We start from the raw sequence: 20,750 nt of genomic DNA on the forward strand, positions 1-20,750 counted from the left end.
GTTATGTGTGGAGCTAAGATGGATAGGGGAGAGAGGAGAGAGGAACAGGAGCCAAAAACATACAAACAAACAAAAAAGAATGCTAGGGGAGCTTGCCATTGAAGTGGAGAGATGAGAGACTATGAAATGGAGAAAACCAGCAAGGGGAAGAGGAAGAAAATATAATAAAAGAATGAATAAATAAAAATCGGGAAGGTTAAAGAACCACAAAGTTCCCAGGGATCCCACCGGTGCAGCTATGAGGTCTGGGGAAGTCACTCTCAGGTGTTGAAGTACAGCCTGTCTAGAAGGTGTAGAGGTACCCAATTCCAGGTATTCAGGGAGCAGAAAAAGAAGGAAGATATAGAGAGACGAGAAACTGAGCAATGAAGAAAGACAAAATGGGAAAAAGAGGGAAAAGAAAACAAAACAAATTAAAAAAAACAAACAAACAAGAAAGGTCCCCCAAGAAACAGAAAAAAAAAAAACAACCAAAAAAATGCCTTGAGGAATCCCTCTGTACGTCTGTGCAAGCCGAGGGGGACCTCTCCTTGCCACGCTGCACTGCCTGGCCAGAAAGGGCTCCCAACTCAAGAAATGAAAAGAAAACAAACAACCAATTCAAAACAAACAAACAAACAAAAGCCCTGGGATCCCACCAGCACAGCAGCCCAGATCGGAAAGCAGCTCCACACTCGAACGGAGCTCCACAGCCCCTCAGGAAGAAGCAAAGATGGTGCACGGAGCTAGATATTTGAGCGAAAGGAGGGGGAGGTGGTGGGAGGTAAGGAAGACATCAAAAGACGTGGAAAAAACAGCAACACCAGCAGCCAACAAATGGCTCTCAGAGAGCCGGCCCGTTCGGGTGTGTGGAATCCAAGCATCTGCTGTTTCCCGGACAAGAGATTGTGGCCTCAGGAAGCAGAGGAGGCTGAGTCGGGGTGAAGAAGGATTGGGGGTGGGAATACGTATCTCGCAAATTACCAGTTGTTTTGTCTCCCGCCGGATGCTCCGTGAGGCTGCTTTCTCGTACCCCCTGTTTGCTGGTCTCTGATAGGAGTCCAAGATGGCGGATCCATCCTGCGTTAGCTGGTAGGGGACCTCTTCATGAATCTCTCCTCACTCTCCATTCTCTGTCAGATTTCTCACTCCTTTTGGTTCTTGGCTGAGTTCTTTATCTCTTCATTTGATGTTTTATGTTTTCAGGATTATTGTATTCTCTGTTCAGCTTAGTTTTTCGGATCTTTGCTGTGGAGGGACGGCATGGTGCTTCTGCCTAGAGCGCCATTTTGCTGGCTATCCGATATTTGGTTTCTTTTTAATTAATAAAATTTATTGAAAACCTGAGCCAAATGCCCTGTCACTGATCCATTTCAAATGAAATTGATAATTTCAAAATACACTTCCTTGAATTCTCTGCAGGTTTTTCTCAATGAAGTCCTTGATACAGCTGCTTTAAATTGTCAGAATAAAAATCCAATAGGTTTATTTCTTGTTGTTATTGATAGTTGCTTTTGTATATCATAAAACTTTGAATTTTCCACATGCAAGTACCCTTTGCCTGGTGACAAGGAGTGAAACAAGGTTACTGCAATTGTCCCTCAAGGAATATTTGAGGAAAGCAGAAAAATTGTATAAGTATTGCTCAGGAGCATCAGTAATCTAAAAAATACAGCACATTGGACAAACATGAGACAATCCTCCATTGTCAGCCTACAAAATATCTGACCAGTACTCCCCAAACTGTGAAGGTCATGAGAAACAAGGAATGCCTGAACAAAGTCAACTTTATTGAATTTGATCCCATGTGATTTCTATTTTTACACCATCCACCAGCTATAGTCATTAAATTTGTCCTAGGTCTGTGTGTTCCAGATCTCAGCATTGATAGAGTCACCTTGAGATTCTGATCAGGAGTAAGAACCTCAGTTTCTTACAAGCTCTCAGGTGATGCTTAGGTCACAACCTAAGCAGCACTGGCCTAGGGTCTGATTCTTCATAGTAAATGTCAAGCAGTGCGCTTGAGAAGGTATGCCGACAAATGCCAGCATCTGGGAAATCCATGTACAAAGAGTGTGTCTGAGAACAAAGAGAAAATCTCACTCCCAAATGAAATTGAAATTATAATCCTTATATTGTACTACACTTTTTATGGTACTCATCCTCTTAACAATCTTTACATGTATTAAACATATTAATTACATAATATCAAAGTCTCAGAGTGATACACATACTATTTTAAATATTGTTGTTTTTCCAACAGAGAAAAGGAGGACCAGTCAAATAACAGTAGCTGTCAAGGGTTACTCCCAAAGGACATCAGTGTTAGAGGGATAGAGCTGGATACTGCTGAGGATATGGTACAGTGAGGCACCAAATGAAGACAGCCCACTTCCAAGTACCTGTGTTGGCAACACAGCTGGAGCTGGACACCTGGCTTGATGACTAAGAGTTTTCAATGTTTTTCCATTTCAGGAATAAGTTCCAGAGTAGAACTATTTTTACAAGCTTATAGAAATAGATAAACTCAACAGGAACAGTTTTTTTGTTTTTGTTTTTTTAATGTATAGAACTAGAACAACAATAGCCATCCTCTTCAAACTTTGCAATGACTTGTGAGAACCAGATGGCTGTTACGGATTGAATTGTTATTTTTAAGTGCCATTGAGTTGGTTCCAATTCATAATGACCCTATGTACAACAGAACAAAACACTGCCTGGTCCTGCACCATCATCACAATCATTGCTATGTTTAAGCCCAATATTGCCGCCACTGTGTCAATCCATTTCATTGAGGGCCTTCCTCTCTTTCGATGACCCTCTACTTTACCAAACGTTATGTTCTCCCCAAGGGACTGGTCCCTCCTGATAACATGTCCAAAGTACAAGAGATGAAGTCTCACCATCCCCACTTCTAAGGAGCATTCTGACTCTACTTCTTCCAAGAAAGATTTGTACTTTCTTCTGACAGTCCATAGTATATTCAATAGTCTGAACCAACACCATAATTCAAAAGCATCAGTTCATCTTCTGTTTTCCTTATTCAGTGTCTAGCATTCCTATGCATATGAGGCGATTGAAAATACCATGGCTTGGGTCATGTGCAGCTTAGACCTCAAAGTGACATCTTTTCTTTTTAACACTTTAAAGAAGTCTTTTGCAATGCAATAAGTCATTTGATTTCTTGACTGCTGCTTCCATGGCTGTTGTTTGTAGATACAAGTAAAATGCAGTTGTAGACAACTTCAATCTTTTCTACTTTTATCATGTTGCTTATTGGTCCAGTTGAGAGGATGTTTGTTTTCTTTGATCTTCATCAGTAACTTCTTCCAGTCTTCTTCGCTTTCGGCAAGCAAGTTTGTGTTATTTGCATATCACGAGTTGTTAATGAGTCTTCCTCCAATCTTGATGCTCTGTTCTTCTTCATATAGTCTAGTTTCTCAGATTGTTTGCTCAGCATACAGACTGAATAATTATGGTGAAAGGAAACAACTCCAACACACACCTTTCCTGATTTTAAACCATGCAGTATCCCCTTGTTCTGTTTGAACAACTGTATCTTGGTCTATGTACAAGGTTCTTCATGGGCACAATTAAGTGTTCTGGAATTCCTAGTCTTCATAATAGTATCCATAACTTATTATGATCCACACAGTAGAATGCCTTTGCATAGTCAATAAAACACTGGTAAACATCTTTCTGGTATTTTTGGCTTTTAGCCAAGATCCATTTGACATCAGCAGTGATAGCTCTCCTTCCACATCCTCTTCTGAATATGGCTTGAATTTCTGTCAGTTCCCCATTGATGTACTGCTGCAACTGTTTTTGAATTATCTTCGGCAAAATTTTACTTGCATGTGATGTTAATGATATTTTTTGACAATTTCTGCATTCTGTTGGATCACCTTTCTTTGGAATGGGTACCAATATGGATCTCTTTCAGTCAGTTGGCCAGGTAGCTGTCTTCCAAATTGCTTGGCATAGATAAGTGAGCACCTCCAGCACATCCCTTTGTTGAAACATCTCAGTTAGTATTCCGTTGATTCCTTGCTTTTTGCCAATGCCTTCAGTGCAGCTTGGACTTCTTCCTTAAATACCATCAGTTCTTGATCATATGCTACCTCCTGAAATGGTTGCATTGTTGACCAGTTCTTTTTGGTACAGTGACTCTGCGTATTCCTTCCATCTTCTTTTACACTATTATAATACATTATAATACAATATAATAATTTTTCTTTTACCCTATTATAATACATGTGAGGGGCCCATGTAGATATTTTATATATGTTGAACAAATAGGCTGAATTATTAACTAGTATGCTGTGTATATATATATATATATATTTGCATTTTGTCCTCAGCTATGACACATAAATAGTCAATGTCTTTGAAATCCAGAAAACAATATGGCAAATGGAATGTCTAGAATGATGCAAACTATTAATGTATTTCAGAAAGTTGTTAATTTCCATGACAAAAGTGTTTTCTGATACAACTAATATGAGGAGTGCTGGGTTAAACAAAGTTAGAATGATTTATCTAACACAAGTCTTCATTACATCTCTGTGCATTTGGAATCTTCAAGAGGATGGTGCAGTATGCAGTGTCCCCAGATGATGTTCTTAGGATACATGTCCACTCAGGCTAAGATTTCACAGGATCCCAGTGAGCAGTAGGAAATTGTGCAGAGCTGCTAAGAGCCCTGACCACACATGAAATCTTACCCGAAGTCCAGCTCACTGCTCATATCTGTGCCTTGCAGCAGTCAGTGGGACACATTTATACAAACACATGTCTCACTAAATTATAATTTGTCTTCTCCACTAGATTGGAGGCTCCTTAAAGGCAGGAAATGTCCAGCACATCTTAGATTTCTCAGGAACCCTTTTGCCATGAAGTGAGTTAATAGATGATTTAATTCAAAAATAGAAGTTAATAATATTTTTGAGGGTATAGAAAATATTCAAGAAAGAAAAATAAGCTTACTATAAGCATTTCCACAATTCCCTAAGTATTTTAGAAAGCTTTATACTAATACTTTAACAAAAGTTTTCTTTACCAATATTTAACATCCCATAGCAACATAATCATTCCTTGTCCATAGGCCTTGACTGACTTCATCACAAAGGCAACCTAGTGCAGTGGTGAAGACAGCGGGCTTGGACCCACCCTAGCTGCCCTGCTGACATGCTGTGAGCATGTGACCTAACCTCAATGGCTTTGGTTCTGCATCTATAAGAAATACATCATAACAGTCAGTAATGTATGGCACTGTGAAGCGTAGATACATTAGCTTATGTAAAACATCTAAAACAACAGAGGGCATATTATAAGCACTTAATTAAGTTAGTTACCATTGTTATAGTCTAGGTCATCTGAATAATGGTGCTGCATTTGAGACAGTTTAATCACCAAGGAGTTTGCAGCTCATTTGGGGAAGTGTTTTACTCAGTGTCCTACATCCAGCTGCCAAAATGTATCTTGCATAATGTAAAAATATGGTTCGGTGTCTAGGAATGCAGGTAAAGTCAATAACTATCCCCTTCAGGCAAAGAACTCCATAGTCTGGGACACTCAGGAAAGGGATTCTTTCTCAGGCAGTAGGTATTCCAAAAGTTCCCTTGTTTGTAGCATTCCCATTCTTGTGGGTATCACCCTCTGTGTGTGCTTAACCATAGGGACCTTGCCAGCATGATTCCATCACAGAAGATGGTATTAACTTGCACAACCCGCATTTTACCGATAAACCAGCTGGGTCTGGAGTATTCTCTGACAATGGGGAAGCTTAATGCAAGTGTTCCTCCAGAATGTCAAGAGCCGGCCTCACAATTTCCTCTAACACATGCCCAAACCCATTTTTCCTATCTGCTCACTTACTGCTACAATATTGCTTACTGCATTCCCCGTTTGCTTCTGGCATCTGTCTTACTCCACATGTCCATCACTTACTGACTTGCTCATTTGACTTCCAGGAAGTCTTTTAAATATCACTTCCTTTCAATTCCTATTGCCTCTTCCTGACCTGACTCTAATGATTTCAGGCCTACACTTACATGTTCCTCCTGACTGATCTCATTGACTCAAATATTTTACCTTCCAATTAACTTAGGAGAGCATCATATGAGCCACCACACTCTAGGGGCTTTATATGATCGGTTAACTGCATAGACAATGACCCCACCATGATGACAAAAACCCATAAACCTAATAGATAAATACATTATATGGCAGATTCAAAGTCATGATCATGAAATAAATAAAAAAAGGTAAGGAGGCTACTGAGTGCTGAGAGTGTATGAGATTTTTAATACAGTTGTCAGGGTGGGTTTCAATGAGAAGATGATATTTGAGCATGAACTTGAAGGATGTAAGGGAGTCAGTAGTACAGAAACCCTAGAGAAGGGCATTCTAAGCAGAGAGAAGAGCCAGTCAAAAGCCATGCAGTGAGAACATGTCTGATATTGCTGGAGCCAAGTCAGAGAGGGGACTGCAGATGGGTTGTGTGGAATAGGACATTGAGGCCAGGCCATTTAGTGCTCCGTGGTCATTAAAAAAGACTCTGTTAATTGCTCTAAGTAGAAGGGGAGCCATGGTAGATTTGAACAATGAGGAGGCTAGCGCTATATTTGAGGAAAGGTACAGTAGTGATGTTGATCGGGATAGTAGCAGTAGAAGTGGCAGAAAGCAGTCATGATTAGAATGTGTGGGAAGATACAGTCAATAGAATTTGTTAATATATTGAATATGAAGTATAAGAGAAAGGAAAAAGACAATGATGAACTCAAGACTTTTGGCCTGAGCAACTGAAATGATGGAGTGGTCATCATCTGGTCTGAAAAGACTACGGGTGGGATGTCTTGTGGAGGTCAGTTTGGACATGCTAAGTGAGAAATGTCCCCTAGACGTCCAGGAGGAGATATTGAGTATGCAGTTGAATTCACTAGCCTGGAGTTTACAAGATATTTGACTGGAGGCTGGAGATGTAATTTTGGGAGTTAACATGATAGAAGCCTGGTTGAGACACACTGGGGAATGAGTATAAATAGAAAATGGAGGTGGACCAAGGTCTGAGCCCTCGATACTCCCAGATAAATAGAATGTGGAGAAGTGGGAGGCCCAACACAAGGATGCAGAGGAATATACAGTGAAGTGGGAGGAAATCTAAGAGAGTAGTATCCTGAGAACCAGAGGAAGAAGATGTCAAGAATGAGGGAAGGTTAACATGTCAGATTACTCTGACCAGTAAATTAAGAGGAGGACTGACCATTTGGGCTTAACAACATGCAGGTCACCTTTCCAAGAACAGTTTAGGAGGAGGAGTGAGGGTGAGACCCCATAGGGTGGGTTCAAGACAGAATGTAAGCAGAGGTATTGACACTAGTGAGGTTAGACAGTTTTTCAGAAGAGTTTTGCAGCAAAGGGAACAGTGGGAATGTAGCTTGTGGGAGAATCAAGATCAGAAGAACATTTTTTTGAGCATCTTTTGCTGCCCTTCCAAATCCACTTTCTACCCTTTTCTGCCTGCACTGTGCCCAGGAGGCTGGGCTGCCTGCTCCACAATGGATAGGGCCTCGGCTTCTGGTTAGGTTTTACCATTGGGAAAAACAAGCAGATACTGAGAGGAGAGGGAGATTGGGGTATATGCCTAGCCTCCCTTCCTGTCCTATTGCTTCAGGTTGGCTCGATTTTCTACCAAAGTGACACCTGCTGTCCTGCAACCCCCTCCCTACAGCTTTTCCTCAGATTCCAGTAACAACCCCCTCTTTCTGCCTTTTAGCAATGGGGTAGTAACAGTTCCCCAATATTATAGCTCTAGGTTACTGCAATATGTCTGCATTTGTTTTATCTTGTTGTTGTAACAAATTACCACAAACCTAGTGGTTTAAAACAACAAAAATTTATTACTTCAAAGTTCTTTGGCTTAGAAATCTGACATGTGTCTCACTGGGCCAAAATTAAGGTATCAGAAGGGCTGTGTTCTTTTCTGGAGGCTCTTCTTGGTCTTTCCGGTTTCTAGAGGTTGCCTGTGTTTCTTGGTTGGTGACCCCTTCCATTGTGTTCAAATCCAGCAATGTTTCATCTCTCTGTGCCTTTCTCTATAGTTGCATATGCTTCTGACTCTCTTCTGCCTCCCTCTTTCACTTTCAAGGACTTTTCTGATTTTATTGGGCCCACCTAGATAATTCAGGATAATCTAAAAGGGGTGTGTTTTTATTTTGCTTGGCCACATAAAACTGCACTGTGCAATGTGGAGTGGGCAGAGGATTAGATTTAACTAGGGCTAGGTTTTGTCCAAGAAAAATGTGAAAGGGAGCTGAGGGATTGGGAGAAAGCATGAACCTGATGACTGCCAAGGACTTTCTGCTGGCGAAGGAGGAGAGTGGGCATTCTGGGTAGCTGCAGACATGTGCGGGGAGAGGGGGATGGTGACCACCTTAAGCCCATGTGAACATTAACAACGAATAGTGAAAACCCATCATTAAATCTCCTCATTTCTGTCACAAACTGCATCTTAGTTTGCTGGAGGCAAACGACTTTGATTATGTTAATGTAAATTTATTTCTTTAGAGTATATGTTTTGCTTATTTCCTAAAGGAGCTTCAGTGATATATAAGATTCAATGTAATGTGAAAGTTTAAGGTAAACATTGGAGGAACAGACTAAGAGGAGCAGATGGAGAGCATGCTTTCACCAGTGTCAAAGCAATACTGACTCCATGGGCAGATTGACCCTGCTACGAGTGAGGAAAGAAATTTCAGAGGGACAGGCATTTCCTATTCATAAATGAGTATGCTTAACATTACTTCTGTCTTCCCCATAATTTGGCATATTGTTGTATCTATTCTTAGTTTATTCATCACTCTTTTGTTTCTCCCATGTTTTTCTAGGGAGACTGAAAGCTCCTTGCTGCCAGTAAATGCTTGTCATACATTTTACCCACAAAAACACGTAGCAAGAGCTTGGCAGAAAGCACAATCATGTCAGACTATGACCTCAACTCCATTCCTCCCTTAATTTACCCGTTTTCTGTGCTGGTGTTGTCCTACAATCACTTTCAAAACTCTTGAACCACTTGTGTTCAACTAGACTTCACCTCAGAGCATTTCCTTTTTTTTTTTTTTTTTTTGATCATGTTGCTGAGAACACCAGGAAAGGAAGAGCAGCTTCTACTTGTGGCTTTTAAATGCTGAACAAGACCTGTTTGCTAACCCTCCTTAGGACAGGCTTATGCCCCAAAGATCTGCTAGGACCATCAGGAAGTAGAGCCAGGTTGCTAATGTGAGGTGACTCAAAATTGAGAAAAGGCCTTCCCAACCATATGCCCTCATGCTGCCTCGGCAGTCCATTTAAGTAAATTATGATCTTCCGTTCTTTCTTTTGCTTCTCTCCAGGACCTTTCTTAACGCAGAAATGGCTCTCTACAATTCTATCAAGAATATGGGCTGTCCTTTAAAGATATTTACATTACTTGTCAAAATTTACATCTTAAACTAGTGATAAATGGAACACATTATTATGGAATTCTGGGAGCTAATAAATCATACATGTTAACAAATTACAAGAGCAGTAGAAAAGATGACTGTAACCCCCATCTGCATCCCACACGCTGTCAAAAGAAAATCACTTACAAAATAGTTGACCATAAGGAAAGTGTAAATAACAAGAGAAACAAATAAACAAAAATAAAATAATATTTGTATACGTTAATAAGTGAAATGTTCTTTCATCCAATGACATGCTTTATAATATGCATATAAAGATCACTTAATAAAACAAACTGCTGAGTAATTATTGTGCTCAATCTATTGGAAAAAAAATCTCAAAAAGTAAGATAAAGTTTAAAATACAGGAATTTAAGAAGCTATAAATTAGAACTCAAAGGACATTTCACACCAGCTTCTTTTATTTGTGGATTTTCAATAATCTTTGATTCTTATTATGTATGTGAAAAGGTGTAGAACTCTCATTAGCAGTAAAATAGGTTTATATAAATACGGTCAATAGTCAGTAATTTTAGTTTGGCTTATGGGCATAATGCAAAAATACACTCATTTCAAAAATATAAGTCCATTCTATTCACCCTCCATCCTACCCTGATTAAAACATTTTTTTTTAAGTGTTTTCACTTTTACATCAGTTGTTTTACCTCAAATTATTACCTCAGTATCATGGTTTTCCTAATATAATTAGTTAAAAAACACACCCATGAAAGAGCTTCTTATTAAGGGTATAGCTATCCATAGTTAGACTTAAGCTTCGGAGGAAGAAAAAAAATCTTGTTTTGAGAGTCATACTTCTTTAAGTTAATTCCTACCTGCAGATGTGGTCACAGTTTCTGTGGTGTTTCTGAGGCCCATGAAGTCAAACTGATAAAGGCGCCATGATTTCTGGTCAGCTGCCTCAACTGAATTTTTTCTCCATCTGTAAATCATTTCTTCTTTGGGGTAGCCATCTAAAAATACATAACAAATATTAACATTTGAAGATGTAGATTTATAAAACGTTAATGTGAAAATTATAATTCTGATCACCTAATAGAAGTTATAATTTTATACCATATTTTTTCTCAAAGACACAAAAACTTCCAAAATGAATGGGTAAATGCCACCTAATACAGAGGGTTCCTGCTGCCAGTCTTCATGGTCAATGAGATGTTCCTCAGCCACCAGCCTAGCTTTTGTCTGTATGTTGTTATGTTGTTAGCTGCCCTCAAGTTGACCTCCAAATCATGGCAACCCCATGTACACTGAGATAAGACAGTCGTGATCCATCAGGTTTTCACTGGCTGATTTTTGGAAGTGGATCACCAAGCCTTTCTTCCTGGTTCATCTTAGTCTGGAAGTTCCACTGAAACCTGTTCAGCATCATAACAACACTCAAGCCTCCGCTGACAAAAGGATAGTGGCTGCTTATGAACTGCATTGACCAGGAATCAAACCCAGTCTCCCACAGGGCAGGTGAGATTCTACCACTGAAGGGGCAATGTTGTCTTAATGTCTTTGACCTTGGAGAGTCATGCTGTGTTTGATCTTCAAAGAGTGAAGTTGCCTGTCAAAGTCTTAGGGCTCTGGGCAGTGAGAAATTTTCATTCAGAGCTAACTACTTGGACCACACCCATCACCCCTTCTGCCTTTCCCAGATGTTAGCCCATCAGAAGAAATAGATTTAATAAAGCAATCATGCCAGAATTCAAGAAGTCAGTTGACTCTTAACTCCAGTACTGACCAATGAACTTTAAGACCAGTTCCCATCTTGTTAATTACTTCAGGAAACAAGGTCCTTGCATTTCTACTGTCTCAGGCCCTGTGTTGGCAACTTTTCCAGAGCCCAGAAACCAAGGTCATGTGCTCTGCCCTTTCCCACCAGTGCTGTCACCAGGGCTTCATGGGCTCTCTGAGCCTGAGCCAGATACTGGTCAAATGCTGACTTCTATGCCTGCATCTCTACTCAGATCCACCACTTGCCAGCAACTCTGAAGATGGCACTATCAACTTTGTGTTGGAGCTCTCTGAGCTATCTGTGGCATTGGCCTATCTCTAGAACCTACAGCTGAGTCTGCTCCACAGGGTATGCACCTCTCCCAAGAGCAGGTCTAGAACCTATGTTGTGTCCCAACATATGACAACACTGGTATTGTTGCCCTCACTGAGTCATGTAGACACTGATTACACATGGCTCTGGAAAGAAGACACACATGCACCACCTTGGTGAGTTACAATGAATTAAAAAAACACTACACAGATACTCACATGTTTATACAATTTTGTTTACAAAAGTGTTGAAAATTGCTAATTAAACATTTAGATCAGTTTTCAAAACTTTTAAAGACAATCTGCCTTCTTGATTTTTTTTCCCTTTCTGCCAGTCATTGCTAGCTTGGTTCCCTCATTCAAACACTAAGAGAGAGGAAGATGGCCACTTAGATAAATGCACCTTAATGTCTCCCTACCACAAAAACTCAAGAAACCAAGTGAAACAGATACAAAGAACAATCCTAGATCCCTGAACATCAAAGGGAAGTTTGAAGAATTTGACTGAGCACTGATTAGAAAGAAAGTTAGAACAAAATCAGCAGGAATGCAGAGATTCTCAGAGAATCCAAGGCTGGCTGACGGGCCCAGCACAGTGTGGCCATTTTGAAAAGATAGCAAACAACATCCCTGGCTGAGGATCCCAGGAAGACAACTTCATGGAAAACACAGCTGCAGGAAGAGATACTGAGTGAACAAACCTGGAAAGAAAAGAAGTAGGCAGGTTGTGTCCTGGGTCCAAACTAGCCTGAGAAGGAGACATGAAGGAGTCCCATAGCTTTGAAACAAGGAAAAAATAGGAAAGTGCCACTGGAGCAAAGTGGGGTGGACAGGATCACTGGAGCCTCTGGACAGGGGACTGATAAGACAAAAAGTGCAATTCTGTGGATGGTCAAGGGTGAGTGCAAGGAGGTGGATGAGAACTTCTGAACCCCTGGAAAATGCAGAGAAGGGAGGGACCTAGAAACTAGTGTTGGGACTTTCTATCAGCAGTGGTGCATGTCCCTTTGGGCAGGAGACATCCATTGAATAGTGAAACAGCAGTGTAATAATCAGAAGTTTCTCCTTTTCCCCTCCCATTTGAGCAATCCCATCCCCCGCCCTCATTGTCTCCTTGGTGAGGAGACCTTAGCTACTCTCTTAACACTTAACATGCCCACCACTCCCTCAACCTGGCCTGCACAGAGAGGAATCCCAAAGAAATGCCCACATCTCCCCCTGCCTGGCCCACATGGAAAGGAGCCCTGGAGACATGCTTCTAGCTCCCGCCCACCTGGCCTGTATGACAAAGAGCCCCAGAGACAAGCACATAGCCCGTTCTCTTGACCTGGAGGTGAGAAGACCCAGAAGACACACCAACTACTCCCCCTGCCTGACCCACTTGTTGAGGAACACCAGAAATATGTCCATAGCTCCCCCCTGCCTGGTCCACATGGCAAGGATTCCCAGAGAACTGCCCACTGCTCCTCTCACCTGGCCTGAGCCCACCTTGTGCTCCACCTGGTCTGTGTGGCAAAACACTCAAGTGGCTCTCCACACTCACTGCTCACCACCCTGCCTGAGACCACCATGCATCGCACCCAGCCCATAAGGTGAGACACCCAGCAACCTGCCCACCACATACCTCTGAACATATGCTGAGACCTCCAGCCCTCTCTGGTCACTAGGACACCAATGCACAACTAAGCAGAGAGCCTGCCTCATACATTAGAATTATACTGCAACCCAGGTCTGCGAAGACAACCCATCCTGCTCTCCAGAAGCTGCACTAATAACAACTGCCAACATAGAAGGACCACATGGACCCACAAGTGCTATGGAGGGATTCTGACCACCTAACACCTGAAGCCCTACAATGGGAAAGGGTCCTGTTCACATATCTCCATGCAATTTTAAAAGGGAAGACATATATGTCTGACAAAGCATTCCCATGTGTATGTGACCCATCATACCCACCAGTGACAGAAAATTACCTCCAACCAAGAAGCAGCAACATAGTCATATACAGACCAATACTACAAAGCAGCATCAATGAAAACAATACAACAAAATGTAGGCAATATAATAGAAAGGGAAAAAACTAAGTTCCAGGTATAACAAAACAAAAGCAAAACAATACAAAAGGCCAAACAAACATATAATCAACAAAGAAACTTATAAACAAATAAAATAAAACTTTAGTATCTCATAGACAGTAGTCAATTATAAATCATATGAAGAAACAGAACAAAATGACTCAAACAAATAAGAAAAATAGAGGGATGGGAAATCTGAGGAAGAACTGATAATAGAACTACCCGACAATAAATTCAAAAGACTAATATTTACACTCCTCAAACAGATCAAGGTAAAAACCCAGAGGAATTCAGGAAAAAACACAAGAATAAAATGATAAACTCAACAGAGAAATAGAAACTATACAAAAAAACTAGAAATTCAGAAGCTTAGCAATAAAATATCAGAAATAAACAATAGAAGGCCACAGTAGAATTGAAAAAATGGAAGAAAGAATAAGCAAAATAGAGGACAAATCTCTTGATCCTAACTTGTATGAAGAACAAAATAAAAAAGAAGAAAGCATAAGGGTTATGTGGGACACCATCAAGAGGAATAATATACTCATTTTAGAAATCATAGAAGGGGAAGAGAGAAAAAAGAGTAGAGAGAAACTTTATAAAGATATGGTGGCAGAAACTTAACAAATATCATGAAAGAAGAGAAGATTTCCATCCAAAAAAGCTCAATTAACCCCATACAGGATAGACTCCAAAAGAAATTCCCCAAGACATACCATAATCAAACTTTCCAGAGCCAAAAACGAAGGATTTTGAGAGCACCATGTGAAAAGTGACACATCAGTTACAAAGGGGTCTGAGTAAGACTAAGCACTGACTTCTCCTCAGAAACCATACAGGAAAGAAGGCAATGGGATTATATATACAAAGCCCTGAAAGAAAAGAACTGCCAATTAAGAATCATACATCCAGCAAGATTGTCTTTCAAAAAAGATGGTAAAATTAGGACATTTCCAGATAAACAGAAATTAAGGGAAGGAATTTGTAACCAACAAATCAGTCCTACAAGATATATTAAAAGGAGTCCTTTGGAAGAAAACCACCAACATTAGACAACAACCTGAGGTAAAGACACACGGCAGCATCACCCAGATACCAAGCCAGATAAAGACTTCACTAAAGAAAAATAAAGCTACCAAATCGATTACAGGGAACCAGAGATATTGAGTTGTAAATGATGACAACTTCAAAACAAAAAGAAGGATGAAGTGAGAAGTTATAGAACTTCCATAGGTAGAGGAAGTCAAGGTAATTTCAAGATACAACAGATAGTTTTAAAAATAGGACAACGAATGTAAACTTCAGCATAACCACAAAGAATACTAATAAATCTACTCACCAAAATAAAGAAGAAGAAAAAAAACCTCAGTAAACACAAAAACAACAATAACAAGTGAAAGGAAAAGAAAATCCACATACAAAAAAAAAACTCCACAGAAAGTAAACAGAGAAACCATAACACCATACTCATAAAAAAGTATAACAAAATAAGTTGTAAATTCTTACCTATCAATAATCACACAGAATATAATGGATTAAAAGAACCAGTCAGGAGGCAGAGAGTGGCAGAATGGATAAATAAATACGAGCCATCAATATGTTGTCTACAAGAGACACACCTTAGACATAAATAGGCTAAAAATCAAAGGATGGAAAAATATACCAAACGGTAACCAAAACAGAGCAGGAGTGGAAATATTAATATCTGACAAAATAGACTTTAAGCCAAAATCTGTTATAAGAAAGACATTATATAATGATTAAAGTGTCAATTCACCAAGAAGACAGAAAAATTATAAATATTTATGCATCTAATGCCAGAGCTCTAAAATTTATAAAACAAACTCTAACAGAATTGAATGGAGAAATAGACAGAACAACAATAATAGTAGGATATTTTAACACACTGCTTTCAGTGATGGACAGAACCACTAGAAAGAAAATCAGTAAAGATACAGAAGATCTAAATAACAGTTAACCAACTGGACCTCACAGACATATATAGGACACATCACCCAACAGTAGCACAATACACATTCTTCTTCAATGCACGTGGAACATTCTCCACAATAGACCATATTTTAATCTACAAAGCAAGCATCAATAAACTTAAAAAGATTTAAATTATACAAAGCATCTTCTCTAACCATAATGATATGAAACTAGAAATTAATAACAGAAAAATAAATACATGGAAACTAAATAACATATTACTAAAAAAATATTGGGTCGTCAGAGAAATCAAAAGTGAAATTTAAAAAATACTTGGAAGCAAACGAGAATGAAAACACAACATACCAAAACCTTTGGGTGGGGCAAAAGCAGTGCTCAAAGGGAAATTTATAGCAATAAATGCATACATTGAAAAAGAAAAGTGGAGGCACGGCCAAGATGGCAGACTAGTCAGATGCTTCCTAGGGTCCGTCTTACAACAAAGACCTGAAAAAACAAGTGAATCAATTATATATGACAAACCAGGAGCCCTGAACATCAAAGGCAAAGTTGAGGAATGGGGCTGAGTGGCCGAGGGAGGGAGAGATGGTTTGGAAGCATCGAGGAGTTGCCAGACCTGACCCTGTGGGAACCGGTACCCTTCAGGCTGGATCAGCTGGCATGTGCAGTGAGGTAAGCAGTGGCATTCAGGAGGCATTTTCAAAGGGAGGCACTCAGTGGCAGAGAGTTTACTTGGGCCTCCAGAACCAGTGAAAAGTGGCACTCAATCAGCAAAAATTAAATACATGCATCTGACCTACCGCGTGGATCAAAAAAACACCCCCTTTGGGAAAAAAAAAACTCTCTCCCATTTACCTGCCCCCTCCCTGCTCTGCACCAGGTCCCGGGCCAGCTTCAGGAATTGCAGCATTCCAAGGGCTGGAAGTAGGTCCCATCACGTGCCCTGAGCCATTCTCCCAGCGTTGGAGAGGGAACAAATTAACAAATAGGGAAAAATAATCTGCCAGCTCCCTTAAGCCAGGAACTCAGGGTAGGCACAGCTCCTTTGCCTAGGCATAGGCATAAGGGGTCCACAGATTTTGAATGTCTTTCAGCCCTGCATGACCTGTGTCAACCCATTTCAACAGCATAGGCCCTCATTACCACACTACTACAGATATACCTGAAGCCTAACTTCAACTGTATCAGCTATATGGTGGAGTGGCAGGTTCACGACATTTGATACAGCTCCACCCATTAAGCAGAGTCCTCACCTACCCACATCAGGGGCCTGAGGACTGGTGGCTCCACCCATGCCACCTAGCCACCCATGACAGGGGTCGAAGAATAAGTGGTGCCTCCAAGTCCTTACAGCCAACAGCATTGGGTGCCCATGGTCTAGCTGCAAAACCTACCCACCCACGTACTCTAGGGAACAGGGACACACTTTCTTCCCTGACATTCAGGGGCAGCTGTCAGCCCCCTGCCTTGCTCAGCATGTGACCCCCTTCTGCAGCCAGATACCTGTGCCTACGCCAATCAACACTGCCCGTCTAAGACTGTAGGTGACACCCTGCACCACACACTTGGCGACCAACTACGTGGACACCTGAGCTGGATCCATACAGGAGGAGTGGGCCGACTCCTGAGCATACGTACCAAGTAACAGATCTAACCACCTGGTGACAGCGTATTAGAGCTTCAAAGGTGCCAATAATCAAACTAGCTCACATAAGCAGCCTATTTCAGCATATCAAAATGAAACAAAACAAGAAGCTAGGACACAGTAAGCAAACATAATATAAATAAATATAACTTACTGATGGCTTGGAGAAAACAGTCAATATCAAATCACATAAAGAGGCAGCTCTTGATGGCTTCAGCAAGGTCCCAAAACAAAGAATCAAGAAATTTTACAGAGGAGGAGACCTTCTTGGAATTACCAGAGGTAGAATACAAGAGATTAATATAAAGAGAACTCTTCAAGAGATCAAGAAGGAGATCATGCAAAACACAGACCATGCCAAGAAACACACAGACAAAGCAATAGAGGAACTTAAGAAGATTATAGAACAGTGTAATGACAAATTTAACAGGCTGCAAGAATGTATAGACAGACAGCAAACACAAATCCATAAGATTAACAATAAAATTTCAGAATTAGACAACTCAATAGAAAGTCATGGGAGAAAAATTGAGGCAATGGAAGACAGAATTACTGAGACTGAAGATAAAGCACTTGACACCAAATTATTTGAAGAAAAATATGATAAAGAATTTTTTAAAAATGAAGACACCCTAAGAATTATCTGGGACTCTATCAAGAGGAATAACCTACGAGTTATTGGAGTGCCAGAACGGGGGGGATAAGATAAAATACAGAGAGAATTGTTGAAGATTTATTGGCAGAAAACTTCCCTGATATTGTGAAAGATGAGAAGATATGTATCGAAGATGTTCATTGAACCCCACATAAGGTAGATTCTAAAAGAAAGTCACTAACACATATTGTAATCAAACTTGCCAAAACCAAAGATAAAGAGAGAATGTTAAGACTGGCTAGGGATAAATGAAAAGTCATCTACAAGAAGAGTCAATAAGACTAATCTAGGACTACTCAGCAGAAACCATGCACGCAAGAAAGCAATGAGATAACATTTATAAAGCCTTGAAGGAAAAAAAAATTGCCAACCAAGAATTATATATCCAGCAAAACTATCTCTCAAATACGATGGCAAAATCAGGGCATTTTCAGATAAACAGAAGTTTAGGGAGTTTTCAGAAACCAAACCAAGATTACAGAAATACTAAAGGGAGTCATCCAGTTAGAAAATCAATAACATCAGATAATAATCCAAGACTAGAACATGGGACAGAGCAACCAGATATCAACCCAGAAAGGGAAATTACAAGAATAAATCAAAGCCAAAACACTGAAAATAGGGAAACAAAGATGTCAATATGTAAAAGATGACACCATTAAAACAAAAAAGAGGGACTAAAAAATGTAGTCATAGATCTTTCATATGGAGAGGAAGTCAAGGCGATACAAAAAATAAAACAGTGGTTTAAACTTAGAAAAACAGAGGTAAACATTAAAAGGTAACCACAAAGCAAACTAACAATCTTACACATCAAAATAAAAAACATAAAGACTCAGAAAATACAAAATCAACAACAATGAAAAAGATGTAAAGAACACACATAAAGAAAAACAACATAGCACAGAAAAATAAGTGGAACAAAGAAACTGTCAACAGCACAAAAAAAGACATAAAAATCACAACACTAAACTCTAAACTCATAGGTAACAATAATTATGCTGAACATAAATGGACTAAATGCACCAATAAAGAGAGAGTGGCAGATAAAAAAACACAATAGGTCTATATGGTGCCTACAAAAGATACACCTTAGACTTAAAGACACAAACTAAAACTCAAAGGAAGGAAAAAAATATATAAAGAAAACAACAATCAAAAAAGAGCAGGAGTGGCAATATTAATCTCTGACAAAATAGACTTTAAAGTAAAATCCACCACAAAGGATAAGGAAGGACACTATACAATGATTGAAGGGACAATACACCAGGAGGACATAACTGTAATAAATATTTATGCACCCAATGACAGGGCTCCAAAATACATAAAATAAACTCTAACAGTATTAAAAAGATAGACAGCTCCACAATAATAGTAGGAGACTTCAACACACCACTTTCAGTGAAGGACAGAACATCAAGAAAGAAGCTCAGTAAAAACGTAGAAGATTTAAATGCCACAATCAACCAACTTGATCTCACAGACGTAGACCGAACACTCCACGCAACAGCAGCCAAGTATACTTTCTATTCCAACCCACATGGAACATTCTCCAGAATAGACCATATATTAGGCAATAAAGCAAGCCTTAACAGAATCCAAAACATCAAAATATTACAAAGCATCTTTTCTGACAATAAAGCCATGAAAGTGGAAATCAATAACAGAAAAAGCAAGGATAAAAATCAAACACATGGAAACTGAACAACATCTTTTTCAAAAACTACCGGATTATACAAGAAATTAAAGATAGAATAAAGAAAATCACAGAATCAAATGTGAATGAAAACACAACCCACGAGAACCTTTGGGACACAGCAAAAGCAGTGCTCAGAGGTCAGCTTATAGCAATAAATGCACACATTGAAAAACAACAAAGGGTCAAAATCAAAACGTTAACTCTACAACTCGAACAAGTAGAAAGAGAACAGCAAAAGAAGCCATCGGGTACCAGAAGAAAGGATATAATAAGAATTAGAGCAAAATTAAATGAAATAGAGAATAGAAAAACAATTGAAAGAGTTAATGAAACCAAAAGCTGGTTCTTTGAAAAGATCAACAAAATCCATAAACCAATGGCCAAACTGACAAAAAAAAAAAAAAAAAACAGAAAAGAGAGAGCAAGAGAAAGCAAATAACCCGAATAAGAAATGTGATGGAGAGTTTCACAAAAGACCCAACTTAAATTAAAAGAATCATAAGAGAATACTATGAAAAATTGTACTCTAACAAATTTGAAAATCTAGAGGAAATGGACAAATTTCTAGAAACCCAGTACCTAACTAAACTAACACAAACAGAGGTAAACAACTAAATAAACCTATAAAAAAGATGATATTGAACAGGCTATTAAAAAACTCCTAACAAAAAAAGCCCTGGCCCTGACAGTTTCCCTGGAGAATTTTACCGAACTTTCAGAAGACTTAACACCACTACTACTAAAGGTATTTCAGAGCATAGAAAAGGACGGAATACTGCCAACCTCATTCTATGAAGCTAGCATAACCCTAATACCAAAACTAGGTAAAGACACCACAATAAAAGAAAATTACAGACCAATATCCCTCAAGAGCATAAACACAAAAATCTTCAACAAAATTCTAGCCAAAAGAATTCAACAACATATTAAAAAAAAAAAATTAATCATGTACAAGTGGGATTCAGATCAGGTATGCAGGGATGGTTCAATATTAGAAAAACAATCAATGTAATCAATCACATAAATCAAACAAAAGACAAGAACCACATGATCTTATCAATTGATGCAGAAAAGGCGTTTGACAAAGTCCGACACCCATTCATGATAAAAACTCTCAGCAAAATAGGAATAGAAGGGAAATTCCTCAACATAATAAGGGACATTTATATAAAGCCAACAGCCAACATCATCCTAAATGGAGAGAGTCTGAAAG

General features: G+C 39.4%; 1 protein-coding gene across 1 annotated transcript in view; it reads right to left on the minus strand.

Moving 5' to 3' along the window:
* GABRG3 (gamma-aminobutyric acid type A receptor subunit gamma3) overlaps positions 1–20,750 on the minus strand; it is a 909,494-nt gene that overhangs the window by 118,841 nt on the left and 769,903 nt on the right. Inside the window, exon 6 of the mRNA XM_004372620.2 lies at positions 10,295–10,432. Coding sequence (XP_004372677.1) covers positions 10,295–10,432 — 138 coding nt within the window. The remainder of the gene's footprint in view (positions 1–10,294; positions 10,433–20,750) is intronic.

This window comes from Trichechus manatus, unplaced genomic scaffold, assembly GCF_000243295.1.
Source record: "Trichechus manatus latirostris isolate Lorelei unplaced genomic scaffold, TriManLat1.0 scaffold00019, whole genome shotgun sequence".
NCBI lineage: Eukaryota > Metazoa > Chordata > Mammalia > Sirenia > Trichechidae > Trichechus > Trichechus manatus.